Raw genomic sequence first — 20,064 nt, forward strand, 5'->3', positions numbered from 1 at the left:
CTATTCATAACAGGAACAGAAAAAAAAAAGTTGGTTTTGAAAGTCTCCTACCAGCTCAAAGTACAAAGATGGAGATTGCTGTCTCTGTGCCCCACTAGCATCCATTCTAATTCTGTTTTTCAAATTCACAGAGAGTGAAGACGTTTATCAAAGGCAGGTGCTGTCAATTTCATGTATCATCTTTGGAATTGTCATCGTGGGCATGTTCTGTGCAGCATTCTACTTCAAAAGCAAGTAAGACCATTTCTCTGGCGATTAAAGGTTACATCTAAAAGAAAGCTCTTTATAGTCTTTCTTTATAGTCTTTATTTTAACTCCAAGCAGAGAGACCTTTTGCACATTGGTTCAGCAGTAATATTTGTTGAATTAGAGCATTCCATGGGCCACAGTGAATGTAGGCAGCCATATGCACCTTGGGGAGGGTGGGGTTCTAGTACACACAGTGGAGGAGGTTTCAGATACATAGTGATTGTACAACTTCATCACCTGTCTTCATTAACAAGGACTCAGTCCCTTCCACTAAAGGACTAATTTTCCTCAGTAGGAAATAGGGTGGGGTGGGGGAACCACTGCCATGAACCTAAATGCTATCAACCATTGTCAATAGGAAAAGTCCTTTTCAGAAAAAAAAAATATCTACACAAAAACACCAGTTTACTTTCAAACAGCTTTTGCCTTGTACTCATAAAATTTAAGTCATATTTCATGAAAGGACACCAAAAAAATGTGCACTGGTTCACAGTTTGGGATACTGAACTGTGAGTTTCAATTGCGAAGAAACTACCCACAGATGAAGTCACTTATGAAGATTCATAAAGTAGAATTAAAAATATATTACATGCATATTAATGTGCCCATAACTCTGCTTTTTATGAATGAACATGGATGAAATTTTTTATAGAAATGATGTCACCTGCATTTAAAATAGAAATTACAAGTCAAAGTGTTAGTCTATTGGGTTCTTCATCCTTAAAACGTTGGCTTGAGTGACATGCCTGTGGCCTGCGTGTAATCACAGCCAATATGCAATTGCTTTCCTTTGGCTCATTGTTGTTCTGTCTATTTTCTCTTCCAAAAAAAAAAAAGGACCACTTTCCAGATACTTTATAACCCCTATCTCTATGTCATATATGTCAATTTTTAAAGAGAGCTACAATTATGGCTTTAAATAAAAAATATACAGGCACAACTACAGGATTAGTGACTATTATTTCAACAAACTTTTTTCCAAATGCTTTTAGAATTTCAGAACTATTATAATAACAGTACAGAGAATTCCCATGCACCTAGTGCCCCTATTATTAGAGTCTTGTATTAGCATGGTATTCTTGTCACAATAATCTCTAATAATTGTACTGTGTAACTAAAATCCATATTCCAGCCTTCCTTAGTTTTTGACATAATATCTATTTTTCTTACTCAGGCCCTTATCCAGCATGCAACATGACATTTTTTGCCACATCTCTGTAACTGTTGTCTGTGATTTGATTTCCAAGCATGTGCCAGGAACACTGGGCTGTTAGTGATTAACACTCTGCCCTTGCAACTTTCCAAATTGGGCTTTTGATGCATTTTTCAAGTAAGGTATTAGTCTGCCCTTGTTGCCCTACCAAAGAGGTGAGATCCTGAACTTGCAAAGCCTTATTTGGGTTCAGTTTTGTTCATTTCAATCCAGGATTGATTAGTCCTCTTGCTTTTGTGACAGTGTGTGTCGTAACATAGTGACAGCGTGTGTCGTAACATAGTTGCAGTGTGAACAGAGGAGGGCATTCTGATTCCTGGAAGAATGTGCAGAAAAAAGGAAGGGGTAGTGACTCACCCTCCCCTTCAAAGGAATATCTCCAATAACCAGAAAACTTTTCAATGAGTCCACCTTTTGAAGTCTTCACCAGTGTATCTGAGTGCCAAGCTAGGGACTAAGCCAACACACAGGCCCTTACAGAACATGTACTAGATAAGATGGGAATTTATTTTAAAATATTAAATTGGAAAATAACAAAGTAGAAAATTACAAATATGGTGCTATGACCCACACAGGTTTTCAGCTGGTCATCTACCTGGATGGCAAAGCTGTTCATAGTTGGGTTGGGAGTTTCCCTGCTGTTTTGGAGCTCCACTAAGGTCATATGAGGGTAATGGCCATTGATTCATGTTACTAGGAATATTTCATTTCTGCTTACTTTTTGTCAAAATATAAATTTAAAAAATTACCTTGTAGAATTAAAGAAACTGCTAAATGAGATGATGCTGAAAAGGGCATTGCTTAGTATTCAGATCTGAAACACTTCAGGGTGGCTTGAGTTGTTAACACTCATAACTGTTCATTCCAGAACTTGGAGGTTGGATAGATACCAAATTAAGAGGAGTATTCAAGCCCACAAAGGGTAGCCCCACTCAGGTTGGCATTAGGAGTGCCTGCTTTTAACAGCTGTGTACAAGAAAGAAAATGGATAGGAATATTATATTTATAGAGCAATAAGTAAATTGCTATGAAGACAAAATTAATCAGTTATTTGTAGAGTATAATTTGCAGTTGTAACACATTTAGGCAAAAGATTATAGTCATCCTAACAATGAAAAGAAGCAAGTACAGAATATGTGACATCAGGGCCATCAGTCCTTTTCCCTAGATAGTGAAGGAGCTCTGAAACCAGCATCTGTTGCTGGGGCACAATAAGAAGTCAGAGTATCAATGGAAACATGGTTTCTTAGAAGTCCAAGGTGATGGAGAAGTACACACCTGGATGGTCTCCTTCTATCTGCTTTAGCTGAGGAGCTGTTGTCAACTCATGGTTGCTGAGAGAAGATTCGGTTTTCTTCAACAATTCAGATCCTGAGAGGCTATGTTTGTGCCAGTAAATGGTCTGGCACCCTTGCCCGTACAGGAAGCACTAAGTTTACTTGGTGGTTTAAACAAAAAAGAACACATGGAGTTAGAAGGGAAATGTGGTGGGAAGAGAGTAGAAAGAAGACTTGTAGGGGAGGCATGGAAGTAGATTTGCTAAGAACATCTTCCCAAGTCTGAGAGGTTTATTCCTTGTCAAGTGTTATCTCCCACCTACCAAAACGGAAGGTCCACTGTTAGAACACCCACAGTTCTCTAATGGAGTCATGGATTCCTCATTCCTTTTTCCAACATTAGAGATAAAATAATGAGCTTTGAACTTAATATTCATGCATAAAATACAGATATGTAATGTATAATATGGATATATAGGATATAATAACTTTTTTCAGCTTTGGAAGCCCCAGTTCTAACAGGGTCCTAAGGCATTTTTCATTGCACTCCAAATGAGTCCACTAAGTTATGCATCCGAAAGAGTGAGATATAACATTTTGGGTAGAGAGGACTGGTACTTAGCAAAAAGCTCCATGCTCACAGCCATTTATGTTCTATTTCTCATGACTACTCTGGTATTTTCTCCCTGTTCTTGGTACATTTGCCACTGTGTGACCTCATCAAATGGTATCACAGCAACTATTGCTGCTCTAGTTGGCATAAACCTGGACCAGTGGAGTCTACTGAAGTGGACTAAAGTTTCATGCAACAGCCAACTTTATTCATGACATCAGACAATTTATAATTTGAGGGTATTCTGAGAGTTAAGCAAGGCCAAATAAGCAAGGGTCACAAGTTTAGGCTGCATTCAAAGTCATGAGGACAATCAGTACTTGGAAAATAATAATAGTTGATATGCAATCTGAAGTATACCCACTCCTATTTACTTACTACTCGAGAGAGGGACAAAAAAGTACATTCTAAGAACAATCCATATTATAGAGGAGTTGCTGTCACAAGAATTTGCCTTGTTTTCTTGGACTTTTTTCACAGCTATCAAAATTCTCTTTACATAGCTTTCTTCATGAGGATGTTCCAACAGACAATCTCACACAGAAGGTAGAATTATGGCCAAAACAAAAACTGAGGTGGGTAACATAAGGTGTCAGAAATGAAGACATCTTCCACTCAGAGAAAGTTCTGGTGGAGATGACTGAATCCTCCAGTAATGCCAAAATGAATTCCCACCACTCCCAATAAGCCCATGTCTCCCCATTCACAGTTAATATGATGATTAATTTCAGCCTTTAGCCTTTGCTCACTTGTTTTGATTGGACACTGAACTTTTTAAAAAGGAGTTTCTCTTTACTTTTAACTTACACAGGAGAAAAGGATGAGGTTGGCTGCACCAGACTTTAGGTAACTGAAAATCAAACACATGGCTCAACCCTAAAATTAGGATCATGGAGAGGAGAGGAAATTGTTATAGGTAGAGATGAGTTATCACAATTGGGTAAAGAGAGGGAAACTTGGGAATTTGAATGGCCAGTAAAATGTATACACAATATGGCAATCTGATTCTTTCCATGTGCTGTGGTCTGAGTGAAGGATTCTGGGTTCACAGGTATGTTCCAATGCACTGCTGTTATCTTCTTCAGCAGTGGAGGTCTTTGTCCTTATATTGCCAGCATACAATACAGGAAGATGCTCTCAAACAGCCTGCACTGAGATAACCCACCCAACAGTAGATCAATGTAAGGCTCTGAAGATGGGAGCGAAATTCTACATCCTTACTGCACCCCACAGCCTCACTGCTGGTTTCTCCCACTCCACATTCCCTATGTCACACTTTCAAAGTGGTGACACCACACAGATCCAATAAAATTCCCGAATGTTATACCTATCCCAAGGTCTGCTTCCTCCATAACTTAACCTTCATGACATCTACAGTTCCATTACACACATCCCCTTTATAAGGCATTGCATCAGAGATACATAAAGCTCAGTAAGTTTGGTTCTGACCTTGTGGAGCTAGTAGCTTTCAGGGGTGTATGTACAGACCTTGTAGAGAGTGATTGCTCTCAAGAGAGGAGAGCAAAACCATGAGATGTTAATCATTTCCTCTTTTCCTTTTGCTAAGGGCAGAAGGGGAAACAAAAAAGCAAACTCTTTGTACTTGTGAAAGTAGAGGACTAGGAATGAATGGAATGAAAAAAAAAAAAAAAAAAAACAAAGGCAGATTCCAAGTAAAAGGCCATTTATCCTGAAATATTGCTGAGTCAGGACTTGTAGAAGGTGAATTATGAAAGGATTCATGAAATACATTCAAACATTTTTATGAATAATATTTTTAAAAGCTCGTATTTTCCAGTTTCTGAATTAGGAGATTACAGAAAAGACAGTGTTTCTGTCTTATTTCATAGATTTTTACTTTGTGCTAAACCTTTTACTTCTTCCTGCTGATACATTTGTCTAGCACCCCTCCCCTGCAATTTCCTATTTCTTCTCAAATGAATTCCTGGTGTGTGTGTGTGTGTGTGTGTGTGTGTGTGTGTGTGTGTGTGTGTGTCTGATGTGTGCTGAGAAAAATTTATTTTTATCAACAGGCTGTAGATTTGTTCTGAAGAAGTGGATAGAGTACTTTAACTGGATTAAAGCAATTGAGAGGGTTAGACCTAAAAGTCCCCCCAAATAATTGAAAAGATTAAAGAAATGTTAAAACAGACAGCTACTTCACACTGGGGTTAAAATTCAAAGATGCTCATTACCTTCAAATCCTTTAGAAAGTATACCGCTGTTGCGTGAGAGAGGCAATTAGTACAATCTTTTATCTTTGGGGCAATGTCCTAATCAATTTTAAAGCATCTTTCCAAGGTGCCAAGCAGGCTGGGTAACACAAAGGAAAACAGGAACACTTTGCCTGTAGCTGCCATGGTATCCATGGAAGATAGCGCTTATAAATCCAATGTAAGGAAACAGGCTCAGAGAAGTTTAGGTAATTATGAGAGTAGCGGAAACTGGCCATTGGTAGACTGGGGGTCTCAAGTGTCAGTCCCTCAGTGAAGCCCATCTGAACACTAACTGCCTGGGAAGCTTTCCATATCAGAGGCCTTTTACCAGGGGTTTTCTCCTTGGCTGAGAACTGGAGAACCAAACTTCAGAAAATGATCTCGCAGTTAAGTTTATGAGTCTAGAAGTGATATACCAATGCTGTGAAACCATGGAAAGAAAAGTTTTGTCCACCCTTCTGGTACAGACGTTGAATGGTATAAACAATAAACAACGTACTCAAGGCAAGGGTACTTTTCTTGGGGATTCAAAGTCCTAGAGCAGTCTCTACTCACCCATTTGGAAGCTGAAGGACCTTTTACAAGTGGCTTGCCGGTTCTGAGTAGTGGTTCCAAGCAGAGTTCGCCTCAAGACTGAGTGGTTTGAAACCTTCCACTCCAAACATCCTTTACTGAATGACTTCATTCCTTCCTGCTTTGGCATTCTCATCTATTAAATGGGGGTAGAGTATTACCTCACTACAAAGGTTTATTGTGGAAATAAATAAAACAATGAATAAGGAGAGTAATGTGGACTTTAAAACAATGTGTTGCAAATTAGTGTTTAAGTATTAGTTCATTAAAGGTTAACTCTGTTAGAGAATAGATATACAGATCAAGGGAGAGGGTTTGGTTAGCCTGCATGGGATTCCAGATTTGACCTTCAGTACCATCCCAAAGGAAAAAAAAAAGATAACTATTTTATTATTTGGTTTCCTGATAACATAAAATAAGCTCTCCAAACAGATTAAAAATAAAGTGTACACATTAGTATATACATATGCTACATATATTTGAAGTATATAAATATTAGCATATTTTTGCCAACATGTTAGTCAAGCCCTAGCTCCAAATTTTAACTTTGGGTACTTCTCTATGGCATCTCTACCTTCATGTTAGGGATTGCTTGTACCCATGCATTATAACCATGTTTTTTTTTTTTTATAGTTGTCATTGATTATTGTCCAATATATGATAATGAGTAATGCCAAACTATCTCTAGTCAAAGGTATTTTGGGGGGTGGTTGAAAAGGGATTGAGGGCTGCCTCTGTGGACCAGACTAGCTAGCTTTAACATGTGACAAATATGGATAACTTAAAAATAAAACTTCAAATTAGCAGACAATATCTGTGCAAATATTTATCCACATATTTATATCTGCAGGAAACAAGCTAAACAAATCCAGGAGCAGCTGAAAGAGTCACAGAATGGGAAAAACTACAGCCTCAAGGCATCCAGCACAGTGACAAAGTCTGAGAGCTTGATGAAGAGTCATGTCCAGCTTCAAAGTGTAAGCTGAACATCTCCACATTCCTTTGTTGCCCACCTCAGAATTTTAGGTGCAAAGTGGGTAAGGGACCTGTTACCAGAACAATAGAGTTGTTCAGTACTATAGCAATTCTTGCTTAAATCATCTTGCCGTTGTATGAATGTGTGTGTGTGTGTGTGTGTGTGTTGTGTGAATACTAAATGAGAAAGATGATTCTAACCTTTCATAATAACTGACCTATAACAATGATTTGAGTTTTGGTTGTTTGTTCTATAAACCACTTTGGGTCTTTGTGTTAAAAATGTGGCAGGGATACAATGTCATACTTCTGAAGGCTAAATGACATTCAAGTCTGGTTAAAAAGGGCATAAAATGTTCATTGTTAGGATTAAATGAGAAATGTGGTCACAAAGACAATTCTCTCTCCCTCCTCCCCCCCTCTTCCTTTTTAATTTAAATTAGAGACAAGGTTGTTTTACATATCAATTCCAGTTCCCTCACCCTCCCACCCTCCCCTATGATCCACACTAAATCCCACCCCATCACCTTTCTGCTCCCAAGGGAGTGTGAGGCCTTCAATGGAGTCTTCAAAGTCAGTCATATCATTAGGGCAGGGCCTAGGCCCTCCCTGATGTGTCTAAACTGTGAGAGTATCCCTCTCTTTGGGATCCCAAAGTCCTTTTGTATACTAGGGATAAATGCTGATCAATTACCAGAGGCTCCATAGACTGCCCTGTCTTTCTAATCAACACCCTCATCCAGAGGGTCTGGGTTGGCACTATGCTTATTTCCCATCAATCAGCCTGGGATGCAAGAGCTTCCTCTTGTTCAGGACAGCTGATTCTATGGGTTTCTCCAGCCTGGCATTGACCTTCCTTTCTTTAACTAGATTCCAGGAGTTCTGCTAGTGTTTAGCTGTGGGTGTCTGCTTCCATCAGCTATTAGATAAAGGCTCTAGGATGGTATATAAGGTAGACATCAATCTCATTATCATGGAAGGACATTAAAAGGTAGTCTCTTCACTATTGCTTAGATTATTAGTTGGGTGGGTTCATCCTTGTAGATCTCTGGGTATTTCCCTAGTGCCAGATTTTTCCTTAAATCTATAATGACTCCCTCAATTATCTAAGAAACAAGGAGGACCCTGAGAAAGACACACGTGGTCCACCAGAGAAGGGTAAAGAGGCAAAAGCTCTTGAGAAAATCAGAAGCATGGAGGGAGGGGAGAGGGAGCTAGGAGAAAGAGAAGGGGAGAAGAGGAGGAGGGGAGAGGTGGGCATGAGGGAACAGGAAGATTGAGACAGGGATAGAAATAGAATAGAGGAGAAAAAGAAAAGAGTCACTTCTAATAGCAGGGCTGATGCTGTATATGGGTCTTAAATCTGGAAGCCAAACACACACTCTGCTTGCTTCATTCTTTGAGAAGTACTTTCAGTGGTTGCTGAGATACATTGTAAAATAGTGATTTAAACACAATGGGATGCTATCTAACACATGCGGAGACATGCCTTGTAGGGTTAATTCTTTGCCCCCACATGAGACTCTGCTTCTAGATTCCTTGGGATGAAATGAAAGAACAAAGGCCATGGTGCAAGCCTGGTGTTTGAGGATAATAGGCAATCACCCGGGCCGCATGCATGCCCTTCCAAATGCTTAAATCGCTGAGAATTTGCACATCATTTGTGATTCTAAGAAATCATTACCCAAAAGTTGCCATTATGATGAGTGTAACAGATGTACTTAGCTGATTTAATGTGAAATTCATAAATCTGAATTGCTTCACAGCAAAGTTTCACTAAACTTTTATTCATGGCAATGTGCAGGATTGTTCTGCTCAGAAACAGAGAGAATGCCTTTGCTAATGATTCCTAATGAGTATAATCCCAGCACCTTCAACAGCCACCATGATGAGGACTTCAGTTCCTTAGCAACTGGCCCTGGGGATAATAAACAAAGCCAGACACCTGCAGAAGCAGCAGGGCTAGACTGTAATCAGTAACTTAACATTGAATAGGAAAGGGGGTCCAGCATGAACTATACTTAACTTCAGTAGGTTCAGCAGTGACCAGGCCTGGGAAAGGGAGGAGGAGAGTACTGAAACAGAGTTGAGCAAGGCCTTAATCAGAGGCAAAGAATTAAGAGTTCAAAGGGTTGGACAGTGTAAATGCCATCAGGCAGCTGTGTCTGCTGGTTAGCTGATACTGGGGTCTGAAATGTACCTTCCTTAGCTCTGGGAGGCAGACCCTCTATCCTTCCTGATGATTGCATTTCAAAGAGTGACCACTAGGTCCTCATGAAAACTCCTCTTGAGTTTAGGAGATCCACATTTATAATCATGAGCCCTTTTTAGAAAATGCTTTGGGAAGGGAAGCCAAGGAGCTGTCATCAGGTATGGTGAGAAGACACCTGAAAGGCCTTTCAAGTTTCTGGAGTTTCATTTGATTCCAGGTACTCTATGGCAGAAGAGTCATTGTAGGAAAGCAGAACTGAATGACTGAAGACACAGCTAGTATTTGTTCAGCTCCTCTAGTGTGGGGTCACCATGAAGATCAAAGCATACCTGGAGAGAGGCTATGGCTTCTATAGCCCATAGGCTAGACTTAATGGGAAGCAGTCAGGTCTGTTTTCTGTATGCCTGGCACACACTCATTTGAGGTAACAGCATAATTGCCCAGAGTGACCTCATTATAGTTTCCTTGCCCAGCCATTGTAAGAAGCATTCAGTTTCTTCTCTATTAGTAACAACAATATTAAAAGGAAAATTTCGTTTGTCTCCCTTTTCTTCCCCTGACTTGAATATTATGATTCAAATTACAGTGAAGAAATGAGTTATCTGTGGGGTTCCCAGCATTTGAAAGACCTTCAGCACATATGACTTCTTTAGTACCTCTACCCTTCCTTTGACTCTCCCCAGCTCTCCTCTGTAGCCTACTGGACCCAGGAAATTGTGTTCTTGTTTTGTTTTTTCTTTCTTTCTTTCTTTTTTTTTTTTTTTTTATTTATTTATTTTTTTTTTTGGTCACAGGGTAACAAGAGTCTCTTCTGTATCATTATTCAAGGGACATGCAGATGGCATCTTTTTGTGTCATCATCATTGTTGTACAGGAAAAGGACATGAGTTGAGAAATATCTGTTTCCCCACTGTTCTTTCTGATAGGTTCTTAATAGGAGACAGATGAACCAGAGAAAAGAGGTTAAGATATGAATACCTCATTAATCTAACACACTGAATACTCCGAAGCAAATGATACAAAGGGATATTATGAATTTAGGCTTAAATGGTATTTTATGCTAAATGAAAGAGGGCTTTGGGATTTCTAGGAAAGGCAGATTATGGAAATATGGGCAGAAACAATATGGGGTAACTGTTCGGGTTGTTTTGCAGATTTTAATGTCTGCATTTTTGGTAAGATTTGTTGAGAGGCTTTGTCTTCTCAGACAGCACACAGTTATGTGTTTGCACATGTCGACTTTCCTCTCCAAAAGGAAAATCTGGCCCATTTGTAGGGTTTTTCCTTCCTTCACTTGTTCTCTGTGACCTTTAACTCAAATTAGTCCATATCATAAAGAAATATTTAGGGTCATGAATTCTGCCTGCCTTCTACTTACATAGCATTTAATTGGAGTCCCAGGAGATAATCAGTGGAAATGACTGAACAGAAGTTGGGAGACCAGGAGGCTAATCAGGGTGAAGGTAGAGCAGCTTGCATTGAAGAGCTTAGATATACCAAGTGACTGCATCATATGCATTGCCGACTGCCACTCAAGAGATTAAATGAGCAGGTTCCTTTAATTAAACTAGACTGAAATGAACTAACTTCCTCCCACAAGTTCATGTCAACTTCAACCCTAGTAGGCAATGTGGATGGTTGCCAGTTTTACTAAATCTTTATCAACATTTCTTATGCTAATTTAATAGTAGAAAATGATATTCTTTGAAATTTGTATTCCATTTGATGGTAAAGTATAATCTCTGTATATATTTCTGGTCAAATTTCTTCATTGGTGAATTGCATGCTCAGTTTTATTACAGGAAGCAAATAGCAACTTGCCTGCAAATTTTTCACATTGTAAAATGGGAGGAAACAGTGATGGAGAACAGATATTAATTAGTCCTTCAAAAGGAACATTGTGTTACATCAGTGCTTTCTAGAAATTCATAAAAGGAAGGATTCAGGGAGTCTGGGCAGTTGCAGAACAAGAACCATACAAAAGACTTTAGAATTTTTAGGTGGATGAATATTAAAATGTGAAAGTACTAGAGGTGATTTGAAAACACTTTTGCTTTGTAAGTTTACAGATATACATATATTTATATCTACATATTCTTTCTGGCAAGAACTATGAGGAAATAGCAACCTCTGTTAAACCTGACTGTAGTGTAAGTAATCTACTCAAATAAGACTCTGTAACGTGATTGATTTAAGGACTAATGTTTATTAGGAGAAAAGGTCTTCAGACTGTGATGGAGTCTTGGGGTAGGAGAGAATTAGGAAGAAACAATTCATTTAAAACATACTAAGAAAGGCTTTATATGCAAAGTGAGGCTCCCTTTTGTAACTCTGAGAGAAGTGCCTTAAGTTGAATAGGTTAGACAGACAAACGGAGAAAGAGAGAGGGAAACAGAGAGAAAAATTAGTCTTCATATAAGAAATTTATTAGGAGAGCTATTAACTCCGGGTGCAGTATGACTGGGTTATGAAGGGATGCTCCCGTTTGGACAGACCTGGTACCGTGTGTTCATTTTTAAAGATTCCGAGGAGAGGAGGGATGTTACATAGCTGGAGCATCAAGCTTAGTATGTAAGCCATGCTCCATGCCTACAGGCCAATGACCTCTGATTCTAGAATGGGGGGAATTAGCTCATTGTAAGAACTATTAGAATGATAAGAATACATAGTCACAACAGGACCTTCTATCTCTTTGTAGCAGCAACTTTACATGGGGGAGAAATTGAAATGAGGCTGGAAATGTACTAACTTGTAAGGTTGACTATTTAACCTTTGTACAGAACAGTAAAATGGGTTGGGAACTTAGGAAAGTCACTTCCATAAGCAAGCATCTCATCTATGCATGCATCTATGTAAGGAAAGGGGCTCTTGTGGGGTCTCAGCAGAGACTGGTTTGCTAATCTTCCTCAGTTGGCAAAGTCTGGAAACACCTGGAAACCTTGGAAGAAGAGTGATGCTGGAATGCAGTAGGTACAAACCAGGGCCTGAGAAACACATCCTCAAATGCAGGAGCTCCTCTTGTAACCAAAAATTCTCTCTCCCAAAATGTCAAAGATGCTACAGATGGTCAGAGTCTATGCTCTGGTGGCATGTAACCACTGCAGATCTGTGAAAACCCACCCAGCGCTATTACCAGCTTTCTCCTGTGAACATTTTGACATTTATCTCCATCGCAAAGAATACACTATATCCAACTTGGTTGTGATATTGGGCAAACCTAAGCTTTATCTTGAAGTGCAGATTAACTACTCTAAAATTCTTTGCAAATTGCAATGTTTAACAAATGAATAATCCGTGTCTGGCATCCTTTCAGGTCATTAAAAATTCATGGGAAAGATCTTCCTTTATACTCATTTAACAGTAGGTGAAAAACTTAGTCACAAGAAGTCACATGATATTAGGGACACATCAACTCTGGCTAAAGTTGAGAGTAGGTTTATAAGTAGACTATTTGTGACTTAGCGGTGAACTATCATTAGTTGTGTCCTGGATAAGAAGGCACGGAGGATAGAGTTATGGCCTCCTGAGCCATTGAGACAATAGCTTGGAACTTCTCAGTGGAGTTCAAGGATCAGACAAATAGATATTGAAGGGGAAGATATCTGTGCTCACATAAAACCAAGAAAGCATATTCAAAACCAGAAATAAAGGTAAGAAAATTATATAGCCACTTTAAAGACAGGTTTATGTGTGAGAGTACCACTCAGTAAAAATTATAGGGAAATCAGGGTCCTCTCTTGGGGGCCTTTGACTCATTAATAAGGGAACTTAAGTACAGACACAAAAGGTAACTTGAGTATAATTTTATTAGAGTTTGAAAGAAAAAATGATGGAGCAGGCAAGCTGTAAATCACAACTACTGCCTAGAAGGCAGAGATAAAGAAGAGGTAGGACCAAATGGAGGTCAAGCACATGACAGACAAGCAGCCTTATGGCAGGAGTGGGGCTTGGGGAAAACAGTGAACTCTCAAATATTAGGTAAAGCATGCTTAGAATAGAGATGGAAATAAAGAAGGAAAGTTAGAGTTTTCTGAATAATTCTGAAAACTGACTTACCAAAAGTCATAGCTGGGCTGTTACGTGACAGAGCTAGGGGATGGAAATTTGGGGAAGAAAAAGTACATTATACTATTGAAGGAAAAATTATTCTCTTACTGATTAAGCATGGCTTAAGGTGGCAGGGCCTTCATGACAGTCGGTCCCTTAGATGATTAACATGCACAACTGGAATGTTAGCCCTCTACACAGCCAGAGATTCCATTAGTTTGATCAGAAGGTTTCCTTAGGCAGAATCTAATGCTGCCACAGCAAGTTAAAGATAGTAAAGAGTGCTAAAATGTAAGAATAAAGAATGCAATACCTAACTCATCCATGATAAGTGTTAGGAGTGTATTTATTCAATAATGCTTATTTAATATTTACTTATGGTTGGTGACTGAAGAATGCGCACAGGCTAATAGTAGAAATAGGTATGTGTTAGGTTTGGATAGGGAGAGGAAAAGGGATTTAAGATAAACAGGTTAAGTGGAATCATCCTTCAGTCAGGAGATTTATCAGTGTAGCAGCTGGGCATTATGGCCAGAGTCTAAAGTAGGATGCTCTAGTTACACCAAATAAGGCAAGGGCTCCATTTTTAATGGTATCCAAGGAAAGGGTAGGTCTGGCATCACCAGAAAACAATTTTAAATAGTAAATATCATATGTGACATCACAGAGGTAGGGAAGTGGGGTGAAGTGTGTTGGTGACAGGAGTCATTCTCTTTAGAGTAAAGGAATGAGGCTTGGTTAAGGAGTGACTGGTAAATCTGACCTTTGTTGATCTGCTTCCAACCTCTGGGCATTACAATCCTGCTATGTTCCCTACCTCTCTGTGTAGGGCCCATTTCTTTCTGACAATAAGTAAGTATATCCTATTTTATAATATAGCTACTTAAAAACATAGTTTAAAAAAAAAAAACTCTGAATAGCTTCAAAGGGAGGTCTGAGACCTGCTCCATGCCAGTAATATTTGAATTGAGTAGTGAGAGTAAGTTTAAGACATTGGCGTTTCTTGTAGGTTTAAGCCAGGGGTCATTTCTTCAAAATCATTAATTACTTTTGAGTAATTCTTCTCAACACATGAATTCTTGTTCAACATATCAAATACTAACTTACTGCTTCATGCATTCATCTTTACATTCATATACATATTAAACAGTTAATAAATATCAGTAGACACATGAAGAATTGTCATAGTGATTCAAAATTCTCATCATGCATGAAATGTCCCTGCACTCTGGGCATTTCCTTATTATGGCAGGTGACATCTACTAAATAATAACCACTCAAATATGGGCCCTAAGGCAAGCTGATGTCTATAGCCAATGGAGTGGGGGGTGCTGTGAGAGCCTCTTGCAGGAAGGCTCAGGCATTAATACATAGAGGAAAACAGCTCTTTGCAAGCTGAAGCAGTAATTGATGGAGGCTCAGGGTGTGAATGGAGGTGGAAAGGGAGCTTACTGTCCCTTGTGTCTGAAAGAGGACTATAGTTACAGTTTGCTTTAGAGGAACTCTGGGGAAAGTTGTTAGAGTTCTTATTATTAAGGTACAAAAATCACAAAAAAAAAAAAATCTCAAAGCAACAATGGGCAAGTTTCTTTTAATTACGTGCATTTAAATCATCACTCTCGAAAATATGGCATGCATGTGCTTTCAGTTTTCCATCTCTCAGCTCCTGAGACATACTGGTAATAAAGAAGTTTTGACACATTCATAGATGAATGTGTAGAGAGACATGCATTTAAAACTGTTTTTCAAACATTCTCCCTCCTGCTTTTATGGCCTGGGGTTCCAGCAGGTGATTATCTGCTCTGTCAACATTGCTTTCCAAAAGAAGCCCAGCTTTCATTTAACCTTCCGGCTCCCACTGTGTGCAAGCACCAGTCCTGGGAACAACAATGTCATTGCTCTACTACCTACACCATCCTGCTTTATTTGACAGGCCTATTGATTTCAACACACCACCAGCAGTTTGTTAGGAGCAAGGCAGCAAGGAGGCAGATGGCAATGGAAGACCTCTATGCCCACAGGGGGGCATTACATACAGAATGGTTATTAGGATGAGGGCTTCCCCCAAGAATCTAGACTGTTGAAAAGGAAATCATTCATGTTCATTCTGAGGTCCAGTGAATGGATGGCTGAATCTCCTTATTCACTAATAAAGGCATTGTATATTTTCTACGAAACGAGTTTGTAAGAAAGCATAATCACAAGACCAACAGGGTCTGAGGCACAGAGTGCATGAAACCTACTGCCAAACTTTGTGAAATCTGGATCATATCACAGGGAAATCCAGACAGGCAGCTGACCAGAGCACTCAAGCATCACTTGAGAACAGGTGTGATAGGTAAAAACACCAACGTGGAGGTTTCAGCGTCTCCCCAGATCTTTAGGAGAAACTACAATAAATGCTGTTAGTACAGAGCACGTGCACAAAGGCTCTGGTCCTGGGCAGTTATGCAGACCTGCAGGAAGGCTTGGTACAAAGGAACTGTTTGGCAGACAGTGGGATGAATTTTAAGAGCCCTCAGCTGAGATACCAAGAAAGATGGGAGCAGAGACTCATGTCTGCCTTTAGTCTCTAGACATTTTGTATGTGCTCATGTGTCGTTTCTTCTTTTTCATTTTATGTATGCCGTCAAGGGGAATATTTTGATTTACAGAAAAGTTAAAAAGACACTACTAATAAAATATATTATATAATTATACATAAAACATATGATATACGGTAGCATATGTTTAGCTTCTCATAACAGAAAATATTAATTTAACAATGTACACTGGAATGCCATAGTTGTAAAAAATTTAAACCTCCATCCTGGTAAATGTTTACAAACCTGTATATTTGCTGAATTCCTCAATTGACTGAAATATAAAATTCTTATCTTGCCATTTTTTCTTTATTGATTTATTGATGTTATTTTAGAGCTTCACCCAGGAATGACCTTGCTTCTATAATTGTCAACACACATCTTTAGCTTCCTTTTTTACTCATGTCAGTTTATAAGCACTGGTATGGCTCTGTCGATGTGGGCAGTTCAGAGTTTTGACATCATTAACTGATAAACTCAAATGAGAAAGTGGGATTTATTTTGTTTGATTACTGTTTTTTTTTTTTCATCAAATACAGTTTTACAATTCCCATTTCAATATGTGATCAGGGTAATTTGGCTTTGTCCAATAGTTTAGTTGCCTGTGTCATTTGGATAGTAGCGGTCAACTGGTCAGCTCTCGAAGTATTTGTGCTAAACACCACAGGACATTTCTTGTTTATTCTGTAGATAATCTATCCTAACGATAGAATCAGGCCTTCATCCTAATAACTCTCTTTCATTTCAGAGTGATGTTCAAAACAAGATCTGTGAGCTACATGTATTTCTTGGCAATGAAATGATTTTGCTTATAGGCCCTTTTGGCAAACAGATCACAGATGAACACCCAGCGATAGTTTTTAAATGTAACCCTTTGTACCTAAATTTGGCTAAACATTACTTTACATTGATATCTCCCTTAATACCTATCAATCACTACCTTTTGTCTGGCCCCCACCAACTGCACTAAGAAAAAAATTGGATTCACTACAACCATCCATGTGCATAATTTTCCTTCCACAGGACAAATATCAGTAGAATCAGAAGTTAATATTGCACCTATGTCATATTTTTTGACATTTAAATAGTGCTTATGTGTAGTTTTCACCTTCATTTTTAGGACCCCTGTACATTTAAAGTTTCTTAAGGCTATAATATAGCCACCTTCCACAGGTGCACTATCATATACCTGTAAGACAGATCTGACCCACTAAGCGTTAGCATTGTTTTATAAGACCTGTAGACACTTAAGTGTTATTAATATTATTAATATAGCTCTGGTTACTTAACAAATCTAAGACTTTTATTGTTACATATTTTCCTGTAAATTTTGATATTTTTTGTCTTTGAAGAGGTTGATTACTTTCACAAAGTTATGAAATTTGGATACATTGCACAGCTAGAGGGTCCCATGCTCACTGATGCAGTGAGAATGGTCTTTTATTTGTGTAGATTAGTTATGATATAGATACAAAGTGACATGCATGTATATTTTCACAGTCAAAAATTATTGAATAATAATAAATCACAAGATGATATAGTGATTATTTACTGAAGAGTGCTAAGTACTCACCTGCGTTAGTTTGAATAAGAATGGCCACCATTGGCTCATACATTTGAGTGCTTATTAACTAGAGAGTTAGAATATTTGAAAGGATTAGAAGGATTTGAAGGTATGGGCTTATTGGGGTAGGTTTAGCATTGTTGGAGGAAGCTTGTCACTGGGGATAAGCTTTGATATTCCAAAAGCTCATGCCAGCCCCAAGTTCTCTCTTTCTCTGCCCATGTATCAGGCATACTGTTCCAGCCTACTGTTCTAGAATCTGCCTGCATTACACCACGATTCTAGCCATGATAATGATAGACTAAACCTCTGAAACTTTAAGCAAGCTTAAATGCTTTCTTTTGTAAGTTTCCTTGGTCATGATGTCTTTTCATGGCAATAGAGCAGTGACTAAGAAACCCCTTTTTCATGAAAGAAAGGGGTAGATGAATACATATTCTTTTATTCTAATATTAGTTAATAATGTCTTAATTAGGGTTTATACTGCTGCAATGAAACACCATAGCCAAATTCAGCTTGTGGGAAAAAGGGTTTCTTTCTTTCTTTTACATGTGCACATCACAACTCATTCTCAAATGTAGTCAGGGAAGTAGCTCAAACAATTAGGAACATGTAGGCAGGTTCTGATGAAGAAGACATGGAGGAACATAGCTTATGGAGGAACATAGCTTACTGGCTTGATCCTCATGATTGTCTAAGCCTGCTTTCTTAATCAACTTGGGATCTGTATTGTCCACAGTGAGCTATGTCCTCTCATATCAATCTTCAATCAAGAAAATGCACCACAGGCTTTCCCAATTAATCAATCTTTTGGGGTATTTTCTTAACTGAGGTCCCCTAGCCAGTGAACCACCTATTGTCTTTATATGTTGTCTTCTCCTTCCAATAGATCCACTAATTTTTTAAAAATCATTTCAACATCTGAAATGTGTTACAAGTAGTTTTCTATCCAGCCTGGTCCCAGAGCTGTGCCAGCCCCAAATAACACACAGAGACGCTGTATTAGATATAAAGCTGTTGGCCACTTAGTAGTGTTTCTTATTGGCTAGCTCTGTCTTAAGTATTAAGCCATTTCTATTAATCTAAGTATTTCCATGTAGTCTTGGCTTACTGGAGAGAGGGTTAGGTCAGGATCTGCTCTCTTGGTCCTACATGTTGACTTTCTTCCTGACTCTCCCTGAATCCTCCTTGTCTCCTAGTCCTGCCTTGCTTTCCTTTCGGCCAACAGGGCTTTATTCATTAACCAATAAAAGAAACATATTTACAGAATGACATCTCCTATCAGACATGACTTTTGTTGCTTAATAGGAAAGAAATACTAATAGAGAAAGACATTCTAAAAATAACATTTTGAAAAGAATTTTTATTTACTTAACCAAGTGACATGAATTATAAATACTAGCAGTAAGCAAAACCAGTTATTGGGTGGATTTCACTCAGGATTTTGGACAGATCTCCCATTTCAGGATTCAAGCAGAAACAGACTAAACTAATGGCTCAAGAGTCTTGTTTTGAAAATCCATTGTTTTAAAAAATGAATGAGTTTCTGGCTTATAATGATTACTTTGGGAAGTGAAGATTCTTCCGGAACAGTTAGCTGAGTTTTGCTTCAAGATGTCCCTCTGAAATTAACCTCTTAATTTCTATTCTAAATCTACTACATATTGATTGCAAATTGGGGGGGGGGAACATTCTGCCTTCCACATTTTTTTCATTTGGGTTTTGGGCAGATTTTTCAATATTACACATTTCTATGTGGGAATAGAAAATATTTTTCCAGGTTTATATTTATGCCTATGTTTTTCAAAGTCATTTTTTTAATTTAAAGTAATTAGTTGTTATTATTAAATAAAAACATTTTCCTACTTTAATTTCTGGATGTTGTGTCCTAGTAAAAAGTACTTCTGTCAATTAAGGCTATTAGCAAATCACCATCAGTCATATAAACTGTTTCCTCATTCAGAGAGTTCATTCATCCAAATCTGAAAGGTACATTGATCTTCTATTTTTCTCATTACCAATAATTATGCTTATTGCTACACAGATTCTCTTAACTTACATACTTCTTCAGTATGCTCTTCTTTAATATTCTATCATGGTTAAGTTTACAAAATCTGTTCCACTACCTCTTGCTGAATGGCATGCTTTTTCTTCAGACAATGCTACATGTATTTGTTTATCATGTACTAAAAGCTGTCAACATGCCCAAATTCCTCCAAGGTTTTATGCTGTGCTATTAGCTGTGCTCTGTACTTTTGAAACTGCTCTAAAATAGAAAAAAAAATATATAAATATTTATTACTTGTTGAGTTGTTTTCTTTTATATGAAATATCAATCTTTAAAAGTAATTTGTGTAGAAGTACAAAATTGTATTTTACTTGATATTATTGCTTTTATACATTTTTAGCCCCACAATTTTCAAGTAATGTCTTTATCCACCTTGCATGATTGTGGTTTTTATTATTATTATTATTATTGTTTGTTTTGTTTTTGAGAATGTGTCTTGCTATAGAGCATAGGCTGGCCCCAAACTCATCAGGCC

At 38.2% G+C, this 20,064-nt stretch overlaps 1 protein-coding gene across 9 annotated transcripts in view; it reads left to right on the plus strand.

Annotated features, from left to right (window-relative positions):
* The window catches only part of Nrg3 (neuregulin 3), a 970,742-nt gene that overhangs the window by 938,795 nt on the left and 11,883 nt on the right, over positions 1-20,064 (plus strand). For all 9 annotated transcript variants that reach the window (XM_051206895.1, XM_051206901.1, XM_051206896.1 and 6 more), the window contains exons 5-6: positions 132-234; positions 6,992-7,118. In XM_051206895.1, the coding sequence (XP_051062852.1) occupies positions 132-234; positions 6,992-7,118 (230 nt within the window). The remainder of the gene's footprint in view (positions 1-131; positions 235-6,991; positions 7,119-20,064) is intronic.

This window comes from Phodopus roborovskii, unplaced genomic scaffold, assembly GCF_943737965.1.
Source record: "Phodopus roborovskii unplaced genomic scaffold, PHOROB, whole genome shotgun sequence".
NCBI classification, from domain to species: Eukaryota; Metazoa; Chordata; class Mammalia; order Rodentia; family Cricetidae; genus Phodopus; species Phodopus roborovskii.